The following is a 22,674-nucleotide window of genomic DNA, read 5'->3' on the forward strand; positions in this document are numbered from 1 at the left end:
AACCCAAACCTACCTGCAATAACAATTTAGTCCTGCAGTGCTTATGCACAAAACCACTTCTTGTCTGAATAATCCCACTCATTTTAGTTAGGATTTACACATCATACCCTGAATTAGATGTCTAAATCAACTCAAATGTGTATCCATAGAGCAAGAAGAATTGATCCTTTTTCTTTTAGCTCCTAGTAAGTTTCTATGACTTTTCCACCTGAGGTAAAATTCCTAATATTTTAGATGACATCCTAGTTCACTGAAGTTAATAGCAATTCTCAGATTTACCTCAGTGTTATTTGAACTTCCCTTTTTGTACTTAAAAAATTCCTTTTCTCTATGAGACCAAAGGACTTCAATGAGGTCCATTTTCTGAACCAGGGATTACTATATGCTCTTTCTGTAACTATTTAGTCATGGAACTAGTTCATGAGAAAAGAGATTCAAATTCTACCTTATCTGAGCACTACAGCAAATATCTTTCCTACAGAGATAAGACAGTTACTTCTTTTAAAAGATAAATTATATCTGATTTAGGGAAGGATTCAGCATCATCACTATTTCCCTTTGAGCTAGAAGTATAATTTATCTTTGTAACATACCCTAGGAAAAACCCCATTGATTTGTACAGTTTTGCAGCTACCTTTAGTGACAATTGTTCAACTTGCACCTTCACAGTACTGCAAATTTTAAACTTCAGTGAATTTGCACTTTCAAATTTTTAGGCAAGATTAAAATGAATACTTTTCCTGTAGTCTTTTTCATATTTTATTTCTGTTATGTCAGCCAGCTCAGATCCTATTGCTATAAAAGAACTAAAACAAGTTATCACTTCTCAATTAAAACAAAAAAAATTACATCATAGGCAAAAAAAAGAAGTCTGTAGAATGCATATGTAGTTTATATTTTTAGCATACTTACAACTTTGAATTAATTACGTGCTTTTTTATAACTGCTGTGGTGCTGCATTGCAATTACAGTCATACCAGAAGTTTATAGAAATTTCTAAGGTTCAGGGCACAAAACTCAGAAGTGCTTGTGAACTTGTAAACATGGTGATAAACCAGGTAAACCTGGATAACTAACACTGTTAGAAGCAATCACAGGAATCCTAGAGCAAGAGAAAGGAAAATTGGATGTCATACTTCTCAGTATCTTAAATATACAAAATACCTAAGTTACACTAATATTAACTGATTTTTTTTTATTTTTTTTTTGCTACACCTTTTAAGACAGTGGTATTGTATTTTGCATATTTGCAGTCAGGAACTTGACACAAAGGAAAAAATGACAAAAGCACCCATTCAGTGTCCAATGTAAGGAACCTAAGGCCTCACATGACGAGGTCAGCAAAGGCTCAGCATTTTGTAGCATGTTTTCCAAATACAGCTTGCATTGATTTTAGTTGAAGTTGTCATTATTCAACATTTCAACAGTGAACTGAGAGAGGTGCCAGAAAAATAAGAAACGAAACACATGACAAGTATAAAAACTTAGTCAATGCAATTTGTGGAGCCTCTGTTAAATGTTGTGTAGCACAAGTAGGATTTGACTCTAGTTAACTTAGACATGTTAAGTTGTATTTCTCAAGAGATTTCTTTCTTTTCTTGTAGTGTTCTGACACATATGCTATATGTATTTTTAAAAATGTGTGTGTGTGTCCATGCACCATACATCCATAGGTATGTGCCTATGTGTGTGTGCCAAGTGAAATAGAACAATATACACAATAGTTGATTTGTCTGCACAGCCCTGATTTAATTCAAAATTCAATCTGCTTAGCAAAAAATGTGATCATGTCATTAAATCTCTTTCCTGATGAATGATGGGGCCAAAGTGAAGCTGAATTTTGTATTTTGAATACATAGATCAGTAATCTGGGAGTCTCTTTTCATATAATTCTTTCCTGAAGCTGCTTAAAGGTTTTATCCATGTTTCTGCAACAATTATACTGAAATTCAAGGTAGCTTGGGGAAGGGTCCAAATCAACCTCAAATATTTGGATGAGGCTTCCCTAGAAGTCCTCTAGATGAGTTGCCCCTTTGCCTTTCCTCAGGATACATTGCCCAGCACTACAGCATGGCACTGTAATGTAGAGGCCCATCACATCGACCTAAGGTCCTGTTGCCTTAATATGGGGCACCATCATCTTTAGGTGGTTCAAATCACCTCAGCCGGGGGCACCCTCCAGTCCCTATGGGCTGCCAGCACACCAACAGGAATGCCATCATCCCAACCTGAGGCACCACCCCCACAATCTGGGGCACCATCAACTTGATATAGGGCACTGTTACTCCAACATGGAAAATTATCCCCTCAGCATGGAGCCTCGTTGCCTTAACCTAGGGGAGCATAACCTCAACCTGTGATTCTGTCCCCTCACCCTGAAACCCCATGATCAAAACCTAGGGGCAATCACCTCAACTAGGGGCACTATTTCTTCAGCTTGGAGTCCCTCTGCATCTCAGTCCATGGAGACCATGAATTAAATTAGGAGCACTATCACCTTGGGGCCCCATTGCTTCCACCCAGCATACCGTTGTCTCAACCCAGAGCCCCATTGCCTCAGCTTGAGGCAAAATCACTGGAGCACACACCTCCATCACCTCAGCCTGGACCAACATTGCTGTGACCAGGGGACCATCACCCCAACTTGGGGCACATTCACCTCATCTTGGGGCCTCATGGCCTTAGTAAGAGTCCCAGCTCTCTGCTCCATTCCCACAGAGCGAGAAAGGGCAGGAGGGGACTGATGTCTGTATCAGAGATAGCTGGCCAGCAGGACTAAGAAAGTGATTCTTGCCCTGTACTTGGCGCTGGTAAGGCCACTGCCTGAGATCTATGTCCAGTTCTGGATGTCTCAATTCAGGTAGGACATTGAAGCACTGGAGCAAGTTCAGAGAAGGGAAATCTGGTGAAAGGTCTGAAGCACAGATCTTAAGAGGAAGAGCTGAGGGAGCTGGGGTTGTTTAGCCAGAACAGGAGGCTCAGGGGAGACCTTAGTGCTCTGAAAGGTAGCCCGGTGGGGATCGGCCTTTTATTCCAGGCAACCAGCGACAGGATTAAAGGGCACAGTCTGAAACTGCGCCAGGGGATGCTTAGGTTGGACATTAGCAGGAATTTCTTCTCGGAAAGGGTGAACAGTGGAACAGGCTGCCGGGGGAGGTGGTGGAGACGCGGTGGCTAGAGGTGTTTGAGGAAAGACTGGACGTGGCACTTAGTGCCGTGGTCTGGTTGACACGGTGGTGTTCGATCTGAGCTTGGAGGCGATTATTTCGGAGGTCTCTTCCAACCTCCTTGTTCCGGCGATTCCGTGGAGAGCCCGTGCCTGAGGGGCCCCTCCCACGGGAGGTCCCGGCGCCCGCCCTTCCCGCCCCGCTGAGGCACCGCCTCTCCCCGCCCAGCGGCGCGCGGGGCCGACCGGGGCTGCGCAGGAGCGGGGCGGCAGCGAGGGAGCGGCCTCAGCGCTGCGCAGCTCCCGCCTCCCCGGCTCTCTCCTCGCTCTCTCTCTCCCCGCTCTCTCTCTCCCGTGCCTGTGAGTATCCGCCCGGCTGCCTGCGCGGTTACCACAACAAAGCCGGGAGAAGAGGGGGCCAAGGGGGACACGGTAGCGGCCGCTGCTTCTTCCCGGGGGTGTCGGCCGGGTAGTAGGGCCTGCGGTGCCTCCTTGCCACGGAAGGTGCCTGCAGGGCGGTTGGGGGCGGTTGGGGACGACGGGCATGTTCCTCCCCCGTCTGCGGTAATTTTTTCCCGAAACAAGGTGGGAGACGTGTGTACGTACGCATTATTTTTAACCATTATATAATTTTTTTAAAAAATGGTTTTAATTAGCTGTATTCCTGCTCGCTCCCCTGCCTGAGCGGCGCTCACGTAGGTGTCCCCCGAGCGCGTCGTGCGCGCTGCCTTTGGAGTACCGGGGCTGGCGTTGAGCTGCCAGAGTTTGGTCATGCCGCTCTGAGACGTGTGTTCGCCCCACATCAGTGCCGTGTCTGCCCGCTTTACTCCTCGGGGAGATTGGAAAAGAGGTGGGAGATTCCGTTCTGAGTCACCGGCCCTTGTTGTCGCCGTAGCAGTCGGCTTTGGAAGAGACTTGCAGAATCGTATGTGCTATCAAAGTTACCGGACTTTGAGAGACGCAGCTGGGCAGTGATGCCCAAATAGAGTTCAGAGCGGTGTTTTGGTTGGGCTTAATTAGTGGGAATTAAGTCAGATGTAATGATTATTGCAAACAGCTTCCCTCTAGCATGTTAATCATAGCATGGGTCACGTTTCCACACTTTCTTCAGGACACATGTGTAACTCCCTCTGCCCAGCACAGGGCTGTGTTCTGCAGTAATGGCTCCCAAAGTGGGGCTGCTGTTTTGAAAAATAACTAGCCAAATCTCTTGACCCCTCTGGATTAGGTTGGAAATCAGAAATAAGGTAGTTCTGAAACCTGGGCTGCTGCAGCAGAGCAGAGTACTGAATTAATTTAAAAGATAATCAGTGAAATGCTATAACAAAATGCAGTATGTGTTGTCTTTGTCAAACAGTGGGGTTTTTTTCTGGCGTTTTCACAGTATTTTAAAATGTAGCATGGTTTATGGGACAACTTAAAGTCATATAATCTTTGTGCCTGGCTGAAGTTTTTCCTTTGCAAACAGTTTTTTGAAAACTGGTTTAATTATAGTATGCAAATACTTGCACTTTTACATTTTTACTATACAATAGAAATTAAAAAAAAATCTAGTGTTTGCATTTGGATGTGTACATGTTTTAAAATTGTGTGGTTAAAATTTCTATCCAGTATTCATAAAAACACCTGGACAACAATGTGGGCTGGCATGAATGTAATAAAAACAGCAGTGCTAAATTTCTTTTGTATCCCTGCTTGTCTGTATTGAGGTGCTCAATATAGTGCATAGAATGCATTGTACACATTTTTGCTTCTTTGAAAAGATAGCTAATCTCTCTATTTTGGGTAGAAAGTTGTGGAATTGTCAGTGGAGCGAGAACAAAGTTTCACAAAGTTAAGTTCCTCAGTGGATTTATTTGAAGACTAAAATGAAGTTATAGTTGCTAAAAAATAAGTAAGCTTAAGAATGGGTTTGTGAAATAACTGGCATTTAAAAATATAGTTGTCAGAGCTTCGGACTCTGCTTCTGGAATGCTTCAAGCTCTTTCAACACTTCCTCCTGCTTTGTTTGTTTTTCTTGTAGTGCATATGTTGTTCTTTTGGTTTTCTAAACCTAGATAATACTTCAATGGTTTGGAGTAGAAACCAGAGAAAAGGACAAGTAGTTTGGGCACATTCTATTCCTTTTCTTGTAACTTAAAGCTGTTATGACCTACTGGGATTTTTGTTCTGGTTTTTGTGCTTGCCTGTGTTTAGAAGGGCATTCAGAGGGCCCTGTGTTTCTTCATAAGACTTACATGGGCTCAGTGGGCCATCAGGATTGCTAAGCCTATTGAGAGTTTGAATGCAATTGACCAATTCCTTGAAAGGCTCAACCCAGGAACACATAAAAGTGCAAATTTTGTAGGATGGGTGGCATATTTTGTAGGTTATCTGTGGCATAGGTTACCGGATCATCTACAAGCTTTTGAAAGTCTGCCCTTTCAGATGACATATTACACCTGAAGCTTAGATGTATGTTTTGAACTGCTGTGCCAGGCTCTCCCCCTTCAGTTGTGGATGGCCTGGTTGAATACATGTTGCCCCCAAATTTAAATCTTCATATTGGACAGAAATAATCTTCATAGACATGTACCAGTATAGAAGGAGTGAGAAAACAAAGTTGGGCTTTTACTTTGCTCTTCACCATCGATGCCGGGCAGTAGAGTCTGTCCTTTTCTGGGCTTTTCATACCTGTTCTGTATTATCGGAGGGTTGTGGCTATGGGTCACTTTTCGGAAAGATCAATACCAGTGGCAGGTTTTCCCCTAGCAGCTTGCTGCCTTTTAGCCTTTGAGGTGGCTGGAGTTGGGACTCTTCTAGGTAGTGAGGAATTGTGTGGCAGCAGCCCCATGAGACTTCAGTGTGGATGGTGTCACTTATCCTTGTAGAAGTGGAAGGCCTTCCAGAAGCTGGTGCTACTTTTATCAACCAACATGTGATTCCTTGTCTTTATTTTTGATTGTAATTGTTAGCTTCTTTTCTTCCTGGGTTTAGAGGATTTGAGAGTAATTTTCTTGGGATTCTCAGCAATGAGTGAGTAGCCATGGTCTGTTTAGACAGAGCTGATGGCTGTCATCACTCCCCTCATTTAACCTCAGTGTTCTCTGACCCAGCCTTTCTGCTCAAGAGGTCACAAGGTGACCTTTGCTGAAGAGCCTGAAGAACAAATATTTAATGTGTTTCTGTGAGTCAAATCCTGGAACTGCAGATACACACTTCTCAACATAATGTGTTAATGTATTGCAGCTTTTCACAGTAGGGGAATGGCTTATTTTTGGCTCAAGAGGAAATATATTATCTTTTCCCCCCCTTTTCTTCCCCCCACCATTTTTGCCTGTTCTCTCTCCTCCCTGCCTTGTACATTAACTTGAAAGACTTTGCCCAGCAACTGTCTGTGCCTCTTTGGTGGTCATGTGCTTTCATTTGCTCTAACCATGATGGCAATTGACTGTGTTCCAGGATTTTCTAGTGCCCATTGGCTGAACTGAATTCTTACTTGAAATAGCTGTGAGACTCAGGACTTTCTGTTGCAACTCTTTTTAAAAGACTCAAGAGTGCTTTGAAGCATCTCCAGGGAGTCTACCTGTTTGAGAGAGAACTGCTGTTCTGAGGGCTAGTTAGAAGTTAATAGACTGTATCTTAGAGCATACAGGGGAAAATCCTTCCATTGTGTCCAGCAGAGAGAAGGAAGGCTGCAGAACAGCTGTAGCAGCAGGTATTGTGCTCTGAGCTTGGAAAATCAGAATATCTGCTAAAGATATTTAGCATATATTTAGGTTGTTTTATTCATTGGGAGTTAAGATAAGTAGTTTCCTAAGAGCTATATTTCTTCCTTTGCATGCTTTTTCTTCTTAGTAACAAATATGAAAGCTTTAAGAGGAGGTAAATAGGGCTGGTGGTTTGTCACACAGGTTTTAAGACTAGTGTTTTCTCATGTTTCCCCTCTTTTGAACAAACTACCAAAAATAAAACTTTTCTTATCCTGACATTTTTATCGCTCTCTTCTAGATGTTTTCAAATTTGTCTTTTTTGTTTGTTTGCTGGGCATTTTTTAAGCTTCAGTGAAAAATGAGAAAGGAAGGAAGAAGGAGTTGTTGTTCCTTGAGCATTTTCAACCTCCCCCAAGTTCCATACAAGGGCAATTTGGCAGTCAGCAGGTTTAGAGGGGCAGGATCCCCACAGGGGAAATAATGAGAATGTAGAATAAGATGATTTTGGAGTGCTATAAAGAACACATACTATTAGTAGTAGAAGTCTTTCAATGAAAACACTTTCAACCCTAAAACAAAGGTGCCCTGTTGGAGCTAAATACAATATTATACTGAGTCTGATGCTTTACATGTTTTTTAATATATCCTCAGATGAAGCCTATTTTTTGATGTTGTTGGAAACATAGTATTGACTCATCTTGAGTGCATTATAGCTGTGCTGTATTACGGCCTTTGTGGTGTTGTACAGGATACACACAGTAACATCAGACATTTCAGATATAGCCCCTAGGATGTGTCAAGGTCTTGTTTTCCCCTTCTATTAAATACCAGAATCTTATGATGATGTGGGAGCATTTAGGCCCTTCAGATGGTGCATAACATGCAAACTCTGAGTGTGGTGTTCTGCATGCTAGGATACCAGATAGGGACAAAACAGCTTTCCTTGGAGCATGGTAGTCTGCATGCTAGGAACTTTTATGTTACAAGATAAGGGAAAAGCCCCAGTTGTCCTCTCTATATAAATCACCCTCTTCCTTGATTATGAAATTAGAATGCTTAAAAGAAAAGAAAGTTGGTCACTGCTTGTACCTGAATGCTGTTTTTCTTCTCTTCTATGAGTTATGTCAGTACTCTTAGATGCACAATTTTCAGATGGTGTGCATTTTAAAAAGTGAAAGATTTAGTGGATAACTTCAAGTTTTAACCAAGTTTAAAACACCTCAAATCTTTCTCTGGGTACTTAATGTACTTTGTAAGTGTTAGTTTCTGACATTCAAAAATGTTTTCAAAAGGAAGGATATGCTGAAGCACAAACCCACATGTAAGTCTGTATCCTCATTACATGACTTTTTATGTACCATCCTACCTTTGTAGAAGTTACTTCAATTCGCTGTCATGCCTTATGGCCTGCTCTTAGGCATTGCCTGCAAAAATATTTCAGGTGGTGCTGTAGTTGTCAGGTTTGCAGCTGGCAGGGGAAAAACACCCAATATGTTTAGTGATTAGGGTCTTGATCTGTTTTTTGACATGGAGGAGGATGTCAAAATGCTGCTTGTTCTTTGGCTAGTGCAGCAGCAGGCAGTGGTTGATCTGTGCAGGAGTTGTGTGGTCTATGTTCTTGCAGTGTCCAACTGGGAAGAATGTGGATTTGGTCTCAGTAGGTAGTCAGACTCTTGGTGTGTCAACCCTCTGATGAGAAAGTATGGGTCTTTAAAGCCCTGACAGTCAGACTGCATGTTCACCTTGACTGCTTGACCACTGCTTTCTGATCTTAAATGGGTCAGGGATTGAAGGGATTAAAAAGTGGTGTAAACTAGTTCTTCCTAAACTAGGAAGAGCTGCAGTAAGGAAGAGACAAAGACAAAAAGGGTGTGCTTGGCTGTGGTAATGAGTGATTGTTACAGTTGCAAGAAAAATGGGTTGAGAGGTAGAGAATTACATGGGGAGAAAAAATACTACATTAAAAAAAGATCTCTCAAATAATTAATGACCAGCCTGCTCTTTGGAGTTGATCATGCTTGTGTTAAAGGGTTTTGTGGCAGAAAGCCACAAAAAATCATGTGTTTTTTGGTAAGTAAATACAGTGGTCACTAAAATTAGCAGTTAATGGTGAGTATTTGGCTGTAATAATAGATTTTTTGGGATTTCAGAGTATCTATCATTTGTTGACTCTGTGTTTTAAAAACAGGTAGCATAGCAGAACTCTGTATTTCTCGCATAAGTAAAATTACACTCTGTTGTATATAAATGGGTGTGAAATTGTAAACAGAGACAATTTATTGATTTGGCATGCTTTATCAGCAAAATTACTTCTTCTGTATTGCATCATCTTGGCAAATTCCAGCTCTGTTGCAGATGCTCTCAATGCAGGAGTGGAATAGGATTCGAGAATACCATCTCTTTTTTTTTATATCCTCTTGTTTGTTTTTAATGTGAATGACAGAATTCATTAATCTTTAGTTTGTGAATGATTGTGTGTCAGTGAGACATGGCATGTTGGTTTCCCATTAAGATGAAGGCTAAAGTTGTTAGGGACTTGTACCAGAAGACTGAAATATGCATTTGGCAGTGGAATGACTGCTGCTCCTTGGGCAGGGCCAGACTGCTAAATGATCTCTCCTGTACTGGTGGTTGCCGTCTGAGAAGCAGTTATGTTCCAGTCTTCCTAGGAAATGGCCCACTGGCAGGCGAGCTATTCGTGAATCCTGTAGAGTGGGAAGATATGTGCTCTCTGGCTGGCATGAAGACTGGAGAGGAATGTACAAGCTTGTTGTGATCTTTTATCACCTTTTGTCAGCTCTACACTGCCCTTATGTCTTGAGTTAAATCCCATCCTCACTTCAGAGACTGTTCAGAAGAGTCATCTGAGAAGCCATGGTGTGACTACACATTATAACCGACGAGCTGCCATTAGTTCAGTCACCTTTGCAGGCGCAGCATTGCATAAACTAAAAATACATGGATGTGATTACGCTCAAAACGTTATATTTTAAGCTATACTAAAGATCTCAGCTATGTTAAGCTATCCTAGTTTGTCTGCATCCACCTGCAAACCTTTCTGCCTTAGTCCCTTATGCTCTTGTATACAACAGGGCTAGCAGTATTTCAGATCTCTGTTTGAGACAAGTGAAACACACCACATGCCTGCTTTTACAATTAGTCATAATATTTCCAGTTATGAGCTGGAGAGATGCTAGTTCCTTTAAGTAATAAAAGCCTCTCATCATGGAGATAAATGGTTTTATTTTTAAACCCCACTTCCTATATTAATTTTCTTCATAGAATTGGGTTTGTTCAAGTTGTACTTGCTAAATAAATAATTAATGGTCTATACTTTACAGGTTTTGTTACCTTCTGGTTTAGATTGCATGAGGTAGAAAATTTAATTTAAATAATGTGTTACTCTTTTGATTGTTTTTTATTTTTCTATTGTGCATGTTGTTATATATTAAAATGTATTATCCTTTTAAACAGCTGCTCTAGAAAAACTTTCAGGAATTCACATGATAGTTGCACATTATAGGCTATGCAAGCTGCCTGAAGCCAGGTATCACAAGAAGTGAGGTGAAGTGTGGAATCAATAGCCCAGATGAAGTGCACCTGAACGAATGTACACAAGATCGGTAAAAACCAGGAGGGGCAAGAAGCCATGGTGCTATGGGAAAACCATGGTGTAGCTACCATCACAGAAATGTGGTGGGGTGATTATCATGGCTGGAGTGGTGCAATGGATGGTTATAAGCTCCTCGGGAGGGATATGGAAGGAAAGGGAAGTGTCCCTCTGCATGAGGGACTATTTCAGCTGTGTGGAGCTCAAGGATAGTGATGATAAGGCTGAGTGTGAGTGAGTGAGAACCAGGGACATGGCCAATAAGTCAGTCATCCTGAGGGGTGTCTCTTAGGGACCACCCTGCCAGAATGAAGATGCAGATGAAGTATTCTGTAAGCAGCAGGGTGGTGGTTCATGATGGCTAGTGCCTGTTCATGTGCAAGACTTTAACTTGCTGGATATCTGCATTCCCCAAAAGTGTTTTACTCCTTTGTAGCCCTTTGAAGAGCTGGGTGCTTCCTAGAGTTATCTTTGTGGTCCTGAAAGTTGATCTCTGCTTCTGTTACTTAATAGTGTTTTCAGCTTTATACAATATCGAACCATAATAAGTCTCTTGGCAGTTCTTTGGCTTTTTGATTCTTAAAACCCTAGGCTGTTCCAGACTTCTTAGTTTTATATTGTGATTTGAGGAGCATATTTTCAATTCCTTTAAATCAGTATTATTTGAAAAGTGGCAAAATATCTGAGTGACCTTTAAAAATTCTGTATCTTGAAGTCATTTTTAGCTAGAACCTTTCCTGGAAAGTCCTTTTTTCCACCTTTGTTTGCCATGGCAACAAACTATATGTGGTTTAAAGGAGACCATCCATCTTGTAAAATATTCTGGTTCGCCAGCCTTGTATAGTTGTTTCCACTGTCTTCATGTTTTCTTTCCTTTGGTCTAAAGAATGTTTCATATTTATTGATTGTAACTTACTAAATTTGTGTCAAATCTGTTGTAAAGAGTAGGAGAAAAGTGACTCTGGCTAGGTGAGACTGGTAGTCTTTGTTACTGGCTAATTTTGTTTGGTTGTGGGGTGTTTGGATTTTTTTATTTTAACTCTCTCTCTCTATATACTACTAATGAGTGGAAACTTTCATATCCTGCCACATGCATAAGATAAAACACCAAAAGATTCTGTAAGAAGTAGGCCATAATAAAAGCAGATTTGTAGAACATAATGGTTAACATTGAAGTCCTGATGTCTGCAATACTATGTATTTGGGCTAGCCATGATCTGGTCCCATGGACTGAATAGTGACTTCTGGTTTAAGTGCACTGGTTTCATGCCTGGATCACATTTTTTAAAGTCTAGGTTCATCTGAAAGAAATAAATTTCCTCACTGTACTTTGTAGTGTGAGTTACAGAGGACTGTGACAAAAAGCAGGCTCCTTGTGCAAACTAAAACATGAGCACTGACACACCCTACATCTGTGTAACCTTGGAGCCATAGATATTTTGATGTAGATTGAAATTTCTCCTAATTTTAAGTGCTGAAAGCCTGACATGTATATGGGTGTGTCAGCCAAGATGATGACTACTGTATACAAACAAGGCTTAAAACATAAAATTCCAACTAATGATAGCTCATAAGTGGCTCTAGCTTCAAATGGCTCTAGCTTAAAGGGAAAAAATAAGACACTTTAATTGCTTGTTTGTGATAGTTAAGATTTTTTAGCCACTAACACTGACAACTTTGCTTAGAAGTAGTAGTTTTGAAATTGTGATGGGTTGGCTGAAAGTAAAGCTTTCTGGTCTAAGATATAAGCTGCGTGCAGTAAGGTTGAACTAAGTTTTACTGAACTCGCTAGGGAATTGTCTCTAGCAACTTCATGTAATTAATTGCAGAATTATAAATTACTAGAGCTAAAGAGTGAAAAGCAAAGCTATTATACTAAAAGTGTACTTGGATCTGTTTTTACACAAATCTTTGGAAATGTTTTTGATGCTTGCAGGTATCGTATTTCATTATGGACCGTTTTGAAGACATATCAGATGGTGAAGTGGATCATGCCTTCTTTGACAGTGACTTTGAGGAAGAGAAAAAGAAAGCTGAAGAAAATGGTGAAGATATAGAGAAAGGAAGTACAAAGGCAGCTCTTGCAGACACTGATTTAGTTTCTAATTCAAAGGATGAAAAGTGTGAGGAGGAAAGTGAAGAAAAACAGATAGATTTGCAAAAGGATCAGTCCCTAGAAAATAGCAAAGATCCTATTGAAGATGCTTCATTTTTGACACTTTCTCCAGTTGCAGAGAAAGCAGGTACATCTGGAGCAACACCTGCAGCAAACACAGGAACAGAGGAGATTGTTCCTGCTGGAATTCCTAAAATAGTTAAAGAAGGTGAAGAAGATTACTATACAGATGAAGAAGATAGCAGTGATGATGGCAAAAAACAGAAGGTTAGACTGAAGTCAGCTAAGCAACCAAACAACATGAAAAAGGCTAGCAAAAAATATGCTATCAGCTCCTCCTCCTCTTCTTCCTCTACCTCGTCCTCCTCCTCATCATCCTCAAGTTCAGATACAGATTGTTCTGACACAGATTCTGATAGCTGTTTATCAGATTCATCTCATTCTTCCTCAAAAAGGAATGCTTGTAGAAATGCTCTTTTGTCTCCAAAACAAAAATTCAAGTCAGTGATGAAATTAGCAGAAGGAAAACCAAAATTTGGTGAAGACCTGGAGGAATCTGAAGACACAGTGACTGATGTAACACCTCTGTCAACTCCAGACATCAGTCCTATCCAGTCTTTTGAATTTATAGCATCAAATGATAAGAAACTAAAAGTAAAGAGACAGGAAAATGTGAACCAAGAATTATATGGTAATTTTGAGAATTTAAGTACAACACTAAATGTGCAAAACCTATGGGCCTGGGAAATTCCATCTTATATCTGTATCTTTTTTCATTAGATTCCGAGTTTGATTGCAGATATAGTCGAAAAGTCTTGCATGATGCCATGGACCTGAATCAGCTTCTGAAAGGTGATTTTTAAATTTCCTTTTTACAAAATACAACATCTGCCAGTTGTTGAGAACAACTGTGTTCTATTAGAAGAAAGTGGAGTTTTCATATGCCATGTGTGTTTTTAAAACTGGTTGCTGTTTGAGTGGTATTGATCTAATTCCTTGAATTCTTCTCTATGTAATAGTACTGATTCTGCTGTAGAGAAAAGAAGCATATGTTGGTTTGCATATACCTAGAGGTAAGATACACAGATAGGGTGAATCTAAAAAAAGATTTGATGTATTAATGAATTGGGTAATAAAAATGCACATGTATTTCAAGGTATGCTGGACTATGGCAGAATTTGATATCTAAATTAAAACATCATCCTTTCTGTTGAAAGGCTGAATTATCAACCTCCAGAACTGAAAGACAATCCAAAATTTCATTTCATTGTAAATGGTATTTATATACATAAACTTCTAGTACCTTTTTGATAATTAAACAGAAGTATTTGAAATTCTTTTCTGAACTGGGTGTCTGCCTTCTAAAATACCATAGGTTGAGTAAAGATATTTTAAAAAGAAAAATAATAGATAATCTTTACTAAAACTCAAGTGGTTGCTTCTGGCTAATAGACTTTAAAAATCTTAATAATGAAGCCTGAGAAAATGTGCAGTCTCTTTCCCTGCATACGTTGCTCATCTTCATTATGTAGGGTGAAAATGCCCTGGGTGATGTCATGTGTGTATTTAAAGGTCTACATGATACTTTTGAATTTGTTTTCATGGCCCAGAGTTTTCAGTACTAAAGTCTGTGGAATAAAAAAGGTTTAACTCAAGAAATTTGCTGATCTCAGGTGAGGAAAGCCTCTTGCATTTTAAGTCTGGTACAGTCTAAGCCGAGTTTGCTGTGCTGAAGTAAGCCTGGCATGACTAAAACCGCATGTGTTGTGTTTCTTCATTTTGCACCTTGCCAGACCGAGCTTCTAGCGAATAAGGATTTAGAATATATTGTATACATGGTATAACCAGCTTTTAAGTAAAAAATGAGGATTTTACTTGTATGGAAATTCTTCTGATGTTAAGAAAAGAACTCTAGCCTTCAAGAAAGGTAGAGCTTTTTCTCATCTCTGACAGTTCTTGTGCTTCAGCCACTCTTTCATACTAGAAACAACCAGTTATCAAAACATGATGTCAGAAGAGGTGTTGCTAGGCAATTGAAATTATGATGTCCTATGTCATTATTTGTTCCCAGTTAGCAAGAAGATATTTATTGGTGATTACCAATAATAGATTAATCTAATCCCTAAAACAAATGGGTATTGTTGGTCAGAGTAGGTATTCTTAGAGATGAATCTCTGTTGGGGAGAGGAACTTTTTTCTCAAAACTGAAAACCAATTCTAAATAACAATAATAAAGATGGAGTAATGAGAAGTAGAATTCATATAGTCTAATGTTCCTGGTTAATGTGTATATTACTCCCAAGTGCCTCTCTAAATCAGCAAGCACAACATAGCTTAATTAGTTTGGGCATTTTGAAGTTTAAATAGGGCAGAATTATTAATGGTGGAAAGTAACTACTCTGGGAAAATAGGAGCTAATCGTATTCTGAGTTATTGCTTACAGATTTTTTTTGTACTCATTAGGGCAAAAAAAAGTGCAAATAATTTTCCCCTACCCACCAGTCTCCAATAAATGTTCATCAGAACTGCATAGGCATAAACATTGCTTCAAGTGAGAACACTGCAAGCCCAGACCTGAGTGCATGAAAAAATGGTTAAATAAACACGATTTGTTTTAAAGTATAATACTCTTCCAGTATTTTAAACCGATGAAGCATTTTATTTAAATTTTTTGTCAAATATGCTTGTAATATAGCTGGACCTAACCATTTATAGCAGTCATACAGATTTAATTTCCCAAGGTCCCCAGACACTTGCATAATTTCCATGTAATCTGTTATTGTGTTGTTTCTATGGAGCACACAGTAATTAATTTTGTATGATTATTCACATTACCAGTGCATACATTTGGGAAAACTGGAATCTCTTGTATTAAAAAAAGAATTGCTAGAACAAAAAAAAGGAAAGAAATTTGTTCAAAGAACAAGTTTTTGACTATCACAAGAGTCTGGTTATTTATTACAGTCAGCAAAGTGGTTTGTGTATCTTAAAGCAGAATTAATTTGAAGCATTTAGGAACTGTTGCAGTTAAAAGTAATTGAATGTCCTTTACCTATTTGTGTTCATATTGAAAACTATTCATTTATAAGCATTTTAAAAGTTGTATTAGACAAAAATTTATCATGCCTTTACAACTCCTAAAGCTATGCTTGTTGTTGATAAAAGCCAAATTTACCATTATACATTTCTTAATAAGGTAAAATCTCACAAATAACATAGTTCTAGTTGGAAATCTCATAGTCTCCCTGCTCTATGTTGCACTTTGATTATTTTTAGATGGGTAGTGCTGATAGCGGGTGTGATTATAAAATTTCAGGTAGAAATACAATTTTTCAGTTGTTTCAGGATGTTATATAGATCTTTGTATGTAATTGTTTTGTGATTTGATGATGTTTCCACTATGCTATAAACCTTAAAGATAATTCAGAAAATGAATAACTGAAAGCACTATTCTAAACCCATACTAATAAAAAATGTCAGAGTTATTTCCTCTGCTCTACTCTTGAGTAATCTGAACACAAAAAGAGAATTAAGTATGGCAATGCAAAGAAATAGATTGTAAAAGATTGTTTTTGAAGGTAATTTCATAAATCGCCATGTTAAAAAGCTGAGAATAAAACAAATTGGAAAATTTTCTGATGTTCTTTTGATTGGCCCTATAAGTCGGTGCAGATAAAGAGATAGGTTAAGTGTAGGAGTGTGGAGTAAATACTTTTCTATCTCAATCCATTATGCTACAGATTTGCTCTGTCTTCAGACAAATCTTATGATTTCTGTAGTTCAGAGCAAAGTTGTCTACTAAAATTACTCTGTATCTCTTTATCTAAATTTGTGTGGTATCAATACAAGGGGATAGCACAAGGTATATACAGTGCTAAAAAATTTATTACTTTGTGTTTTCTTCTCTCTAAAATGGGGTTGAAGTCTCACAGAAGTGTCTGTAAGAATTAGTCTGTAAATCCATGGTATTTGCTATTATTAACTTGAGGAGGTGGTGCAGTGGGGTAAGTAGGGCAATTGGCCAGAGTTCTATCCTTGAAGCTCTTGCTGACCTCTGTGCTGATAAATCTTTTTGCCTCTTCTGTGCCTTAGATTTTTAAAATAGTCAGAGCTTCCCCTGTGAAAAGCTCAGTAATACAAATACCATTATTATGAAAGTAAAAGCACTGTGTTTCTGAATAAAATCTATTGTAGAAAATTAAATAGCAGCTTCAACTGAACATGAAGCAATCACTTTAACCCCCCGCCCCCTGTGTAATTTGTCACTCAGGAAATAGAACAAGTTTTTGATAACTGAAACTTTGTTCTCTTTAGGGATGTGTTGTCTATGTGCTCATTCATGCTGAACTGGTGTGTTTGTAGAAAAGCTGCTATCTAAATTTAAAGCAGACTCTACAATATACACGTACCCAAACTGTAGAGTTGAACTAAGCATATATAGCTTTTCTGGGGAATTCCATTTAGTGTGTATGTTCAGAGTTTGAGCTAATTTTCTATATGTATGTTTATTCATATGCTTGGTTTTCACAGGCCTAGAAACTCATGTTGAGGTGGAAGAGCAATTGCTATCTTATTCTTATATTTAGAGTTTGAAAAGAAATTGAAGATCTGTGAGATTATGGAGAGATACAGGCTTCCCCAACATCCATGAGAAACTCTGTAATTATGGGGAAAAAAAGTGCAGTGCCTGTAAGAGATCTTTGTCATGATATCAAGAGATAATTAGCAGCCCTATTTAAGCATGTTTAAATAGGGACATTTTTCACCTGAAAAGGACATTCTCCTTTACTTAAAAAAACACCAAATCTTGAATTTTCCAAAATCTCTTTTAAAGTGCTCTGTGGCCTACAATAATGGATGTTCTAGATAGTATTTGTTTAGAGATATCACAGGGAAATAGTTTCACTCTTAAACTACTATGTATTGATGAAGAATCGTGTTTTATTTAATCCTTTTGTACTTTTCAAATGTGATACATGTGGTAGTGTAGCAGTATGAAATAAAATATCGGTCAAGTGTAAGCATTGAAACAATTTATTTTGGGATTGCAAAAGATACACTGAAACATGCATGATTTTGATTTTAGCCTTAATGCCATTAGGACGACTGTATCATCCTGTCCTAATGCATTTGACTTGCTAATTATAAGTTGTATTTTATGTAAGGTTTGGCCTTTCTCATTCTGCAAGGTTATTTCAATGCTTAGAAATTGAAAGCAATAAACAGCTTGTTTATGGCTTAAAAAAAAAGTCAGGTATCTCTCCATGGAAACCAGCTTTCATAGAAATCCTGTGAATCCATGCACAGTATGCAAGTTGTTCTGCAAATGCTGCTGCTTATATATCATCTACCCCAAATTACATTTAAGGTCTGACTGACAGTGAAAATAACTAGTGATTTAGTTAAATTACTTATTACCTACTGATAGAATATGTATATGATAGGTAAATCATATTTCATTGTTCCAAGACTTACAAACTCCTTAGAAACTTAAAATCATAACCTTAAACTGTAGTTATCTCATGTTGTCAGTGGCCAATGCAAAGATAGGTAAACCATACAAATGCTTAGGCTTTGTGATTAAAAAGTAGTGTGGGTGCATTGATGAATAAATCATTGAAATAAATATAAAACTCAAAGCACCTGAATTATGTAACATGAACTGTGCTACCAGTATTTAATAGCATTCAGAATCTTACTTTTTTTTTTTGCTTATCGATGGTGAATTGTCCCTGGTTTTGTGGGCATGTGCTGACCTCACTTAGACACCTACTGTCTTTGCCATGAAAGCAATGTTGCCAGTGAGTAGTGGCATGAATTCAGTGCATATTGGACATACATTCCCACTGTGGATTGCCTAATTTTCTGTCATAGCAAGTGTGTGGAGAATAGGAATATGGTACTGTATAAATGATGCTTTGCAGAGGCATCATTTTCATTTTCAGGTGACTGGAAGCAATTCAGGGGTCAGAAGTGTCTTTCTGAACCATGGAAAGAATGTCACCTCTGCTTCAGGAAGACCTAAAAAAGTTTTTCCCCTCTGTTTTCTAGATTTTGTTTCTGTGATTTATTTGAACATAATTTAAGGAGTGGTGATTTCTTCTGCTTGTTTTGTTAGAAACACGCATGCTGTGGTCTTAGTGATGCTCTTCTACTAAAATGATGCAGTATGCATTATGTTGTCTTTTTCTACTGAACTTTAAACTCTCATGTGACACAGTTCCTATGGAGATCAGCATTGCATTTGTGTGGTTTAAAAAAAGACTATCTATGGGTAGGGTCCACTAAGTTATGGTTTGCTTTGCTGTGGTGTTTGCAGATTAAATTCTTCCTGAATATTGATCTTAAGCAAGTAAAACATAACTCCAATTAATTAACAGCTTGAAGAACAACAAACCAGGTACTTGTACTGTGTTACTTGATCCAATGCTTTAGTGTATTGCAGCAGTGTTGTAGCAAAAAGCTGGTTGTGAAGTTTCAAATGGGTTCTTGGGTCATATAGAAGGCTAATAATAATATCATTTGAGGAACTGGAGAGTTTTAGATTGATATTTTCATTCCATCCCCTTGAAAAAAACACTTGGTGCTGCATGTGTTGTATTGGGTCTGAGCTTCTGATGCAAAATTAATGAGTCCTCTGTAATTCAGCCATTTATCAGTAGATTACTTATTCAGTTTTGGCAGTTGTCCGCTAAGGCTTCACTGAGTAACTTCACCACAGAACCTTTGTGGTGTTCTTAATTCTTTCACTGTATTAATATATTTCTCTTGAGTTGTGATAAATTCAATATTATGACTGTTAGCAAGCTCTCAACCTCAAAAGTTGCCAGAAAGCTGTTTGCAGTAGTAAAGTCAGTTAAGACTACATTAAGAATAAATAAAAAATAATAAGGCTAAGAATGAACAACATACTGAAGAAAGTGGTATAGAGTCTCTTTCTGCCTGACACAAGTGGGAGAGGCTATTTTGTGGTGAGGTGATAAAAGGTGTGGATGAGGCACTGTAGAAGTGATACATATTCAAAGGAAAAAGGCTAAGGAAAGGAAGAAGAAACAAGAGATGAATGAAAAAAGTCTGTGATGAGGGGGGATGTGTCAGAAGAAGCTGAAAGATGAGAATAAAGTTAGTAAAATTTTGTACTTGCATATATAAGTAGTGTCCAGTAGAGCAATGCATGGATATGGACATAGATACATATTCACTTCAATTGCTGGGAGCTTCTGGTAAAATAAGGGGTGTTCAATGACACAGGAGTTGCATACCACTACCCCCAGGAGATCTGAGTGATAAAGTAATACAATGCTTGTTGAGCCCTGTGTGTAGCAATAGCTTCAGGGTTCCTTGAATCCTTGTTTCTAGTAGCATTTACTGACCAATTTTGGGATAAAAGGGAAAGGTCTTTGTTCCATGTCATTGCTTGGGTTTTATTTTTCATCACACCTAACAGTGGTTTACCAGAGAAGTGAACAAGTCCAAAAATAGGTAGTTAAGTAATTATCTTGAAGCATTTTAAATTTTTTTACTGGTTATAATCAAAAGTATATACAGTCTCTGCCAAAGTACAGACTGTGGTCTTACAGTGAATTTAAAGTCATTGACCACTGAAGGCATAAAACCTGTATTTCTAATTGAAAAAGTCTTTATTTATTACATTTATTACAATGTCATTGCTTTAAGTTGATTTTGACTAGTTGTCACCTTCCACAGAGGCAAAAGAATTGTTGGAAATTTGTGCTGACAGTCATTCAGAAATTTAAATGTCTCTTGTAATACACTTCATCATCAATAGCATTGATGCCACAAAGCTAGGTCAAGACTTGAGTTTAACAGCTGTTCTTTGTCACAACCGGATTTCCACTTTCGCATATGATGTGCAGTCCTCTTTAACCCACGAGATGCTATGGATATAAGGCAAAAGGTAAAATTACCTTTCATAGCTCCATAATAATAAAAATATCAATTATGTAACGTGGTATCTTCAGATAGTTGTTCAATTTACTTTCTTCTAGCTGTGTTCTGCAGTGCTAGTTTTGCTTGTTCTTTGCAGTAAAGACATTCTAAAATGTTTTCTACTGTGATGTACGCTGCATTTTCTGCTGCAGATGTATGCTGATGTGAATTGTGTGGCTCTAGTTATTTTCTTTGCAATTCTCTTTGTTCCTTGTAGGTTTATCCAGATGAATCTCATTCCAGGTTTGTCTCCTCTAATGGTGTTGATGGCTCTACTAGTTTTACCTTGAGAATAACTTACTAAACTGTAGAGATGTTTTTCAAGACATTTATGTTGTATTAACCTGTTGGTTAGCACACTTGATCTGTGCTAGTTTGCACTGTTCTTGGTTTTGAGGTGATTTGCATCTTCTCTTGACGAACAAAAGCAGAATTCGTTTATGTGTGCAACCTCACAGAGCTGCCTGGGGACAGTTCTTGCCTACATTGGCTAGCATGCTGATAGTGCAAGTTTATTAATTCCCAGATGAATGTTGAAATTCATGAAGTGTTTGGATTTTGCATTTTGAATACTGTTCTTAAATTTCTCAAAGACAGTAGCAATATTTAGTTGCATCAATTCCGAAATAAAATCAGTTGAGATCCTGTAAAAATATTTCATTTCATTTTGAAGTAAGAAAATGCTCTTCATTCTTTGAGTTTTTTTAACTGTTAGGCTGCCAGGCTGCCTCGGCCATCTCTTCCAAACAGATTGCTAATGCAGAAGTGTTTGCTGAGAAAATATTACTGCCTGCCTGAGTTTTTTGGTTTGGTTTTTTTTTCTTTCTGCTTTGGATGCTTGTTTTGCCTGTGTGGAACTTTTAGGGGTAAGAGTGAGGGATGTCTTCTGAAGGCATTGTGATATTGGAGGAGTGTGAGGAATTGCACAAGTGAGACTTTTTTGTCTGTGTCTGCTCAAAAAAATCTGTCTAACCTAACCTGGTGCTGTCATTCCTGTACCATAGATAATGCAATGGTTTGACGGGGTAACACCATGAGAGCAAAACTCTTATACAGCAGTTGCCAGAAGACCTGCTGCAGAGCTTTAGAAAGTGAAGGCTTAGAAATAGGTCAACAGCAAAGCTGCAGTGGAACTGGCTCTGGCTAAGCGTGAACTTTTCCAGTTATCTTGCAATTGTGCACATCAAGTTGCTGTGTATTTTTGAGCGTGCATTCTGTGTCTTGAAACCTTATTATCATGGCTTGATTGTTGTTTGTTTACTGTTTGAAATTTCCAAGTCCCAGTAATTTTTCTTTTGTTATGTGTGATCACTCATTTGTCTCCATCCATTAAATTTACTTTTCATCATGCCCTTTTCATTTCCTCCACCAATATGATGTAGACTTGCTTCAGGAGTTATCAAGAAGTGCACTTTGTGTCTCTGACTCAGGCTTCCCCAGTGTCAGTTTTCTGTCTGAAACATGATTTCTATTCTGCCTCTCAGCTGGGATTGATACTTTAGATTAACTTGAGAGCAAAGTTTAAATATTTTTTTTTTATCTGCAAACATCTAAATACTAATTTATGTTTTAATTCTTGGTTCTAATTTATGTTTAGTACTGGGTTCCTGAAACTGTCTTTTCTAATCTGCTTGTTTATTTCATTTTTTGCTATTTTAAAGCTTTCTTACAGTTGGATAAAAAAGAACAAAATCTAAGCATCGATCAGCCATCTAAAGGAATAAGGAAAAATTACTCGTTCACGAATGAAGAAGTAAGACAGATTGATCGGGAAAACCAGAGGTTGCTAAAAGAACTGTCCAGACAGTCTGCAAGGCCAAAGAGAAGCAGCACATTGAAGACATCTGTACCACCGCATAGATTGTACCACAGTGCCCTCAACAGGCAAAAAGAGCAGCAAAGAATTGAAAGAGAAAACCTGGTAAGTTTTGAGTGTGGACGTGGATCAGTAAATTGAGAGGGACTATCTCTTGTCAGATGAGCTGTTGCTAAATACTTAGAAATTTAATGAGGCAGCACATGGATCTTTAGTAGAGACTGCAGTAAGTCAACAATAAATTTCCACTACTATGGTGTTGGCATAATTGTTTATATGGGTGAGTTTCTTGGATTTTTGGGAGAGAGGTAGGAGTAATGATGG

At 38.5% G+C, this 22,674-nt stretch overlaps 1 protein-coding gene across 3 annotated transcripts; it reads left to right on the forward strand.

Annotated features, from left to right (window-relative positions):
- Positions 1 to 3,397: 3,397 nt before the first annotated feature.
- On the forward strand, positions 3,398 to 22,587 carry LOC131574368 (cilia- and flagella-associated protein 97-like). 3 transcript variants are annotated; one of them, XM_058828808.1, is made up of 5 exons: positions 3,398 to 3,526; positions 3,823 to 4,016; positions 12,405 to 13,275; positions 13,365 to 13,436; positions 22,196 to 22,558. In XM_058828808.1, the coding sequence occupies exons 3-5, from the start codon at positions 12,420 to 12,422 to the stop codon at positions 22,489 to 22,491; spliced, it is 1,224 nt and encodes a 407-aa protein (XP_058684791.1). In that variant the 5' UTR covers positions 3,398 to 3,526; positions 3,823 to 4,016; positions 12,405 to 12,419; the 3' UTR covers positions 22,492 to 22,558. The 3 variants fall into 3 exon arrangements, with proteins under 3 accessions (XP_058684791.1, XP_058684792.1, XP_058684793.1); XM_058828809.1 differs by lacking the exon at positions 3,823 to 4,016 and having other exon boundaries at positions 3,408 to 3,526; positions 22,196 to 22,553; XM_058828810.1 differs by lacking the exons at positions 3,398 to 3,526; positions 3,823 to 4,016 and adding an exon at positions 3,533 to 3,751 and having other exon boundaries at positions 22,196 to 22,587.
- The last annotated feature ends 87 nt before the right edge of the window (positions 22,588 to 22,674 follow it).

Source organism: Poecile atricapillus, unplaced genomic scaffold (genome assembly GCF_030490865.1).
Source record: "Poecile atricapillus isolate bPoeAtr1 unplaced genomic scaffold, bPoeAtr1.hap1 scaffold_272, whole genome shotgun sequence".
NCBI lineage: Eukaryota > Metazoa > Chordata > Aves > Passeriformes > Paridae > Poecile > Poecile atricapillus.

What these genes read in the sequence shown, in the direction of transcription:
- LOC131574368 (XM_058828808.1), top strand. Translation starts at nt 12,420, where the DNA reads ATGGACCGTTTTGAAGACATATCAGATGGTGAAGTGGATCATGCCTTC. An exon ending in TGTGAACCAAGAATTATATG is followed by an intron (nt 13,276 to 13,364) that starts GTAATTTTGAGA and finishes TTTTTTCATTAG; the next exon opens with ATTCCGAGTTTGATTGCAGA. An exon ending in CCTGAATCAGCTTCTGAAAG is followed by an intron (nt 13,437 to 22,195) that starts GTGATTTTTAAA and finishes GCTATTTTAAAG; the next exon opens with CTTTCTTACAGTTGGATAAA.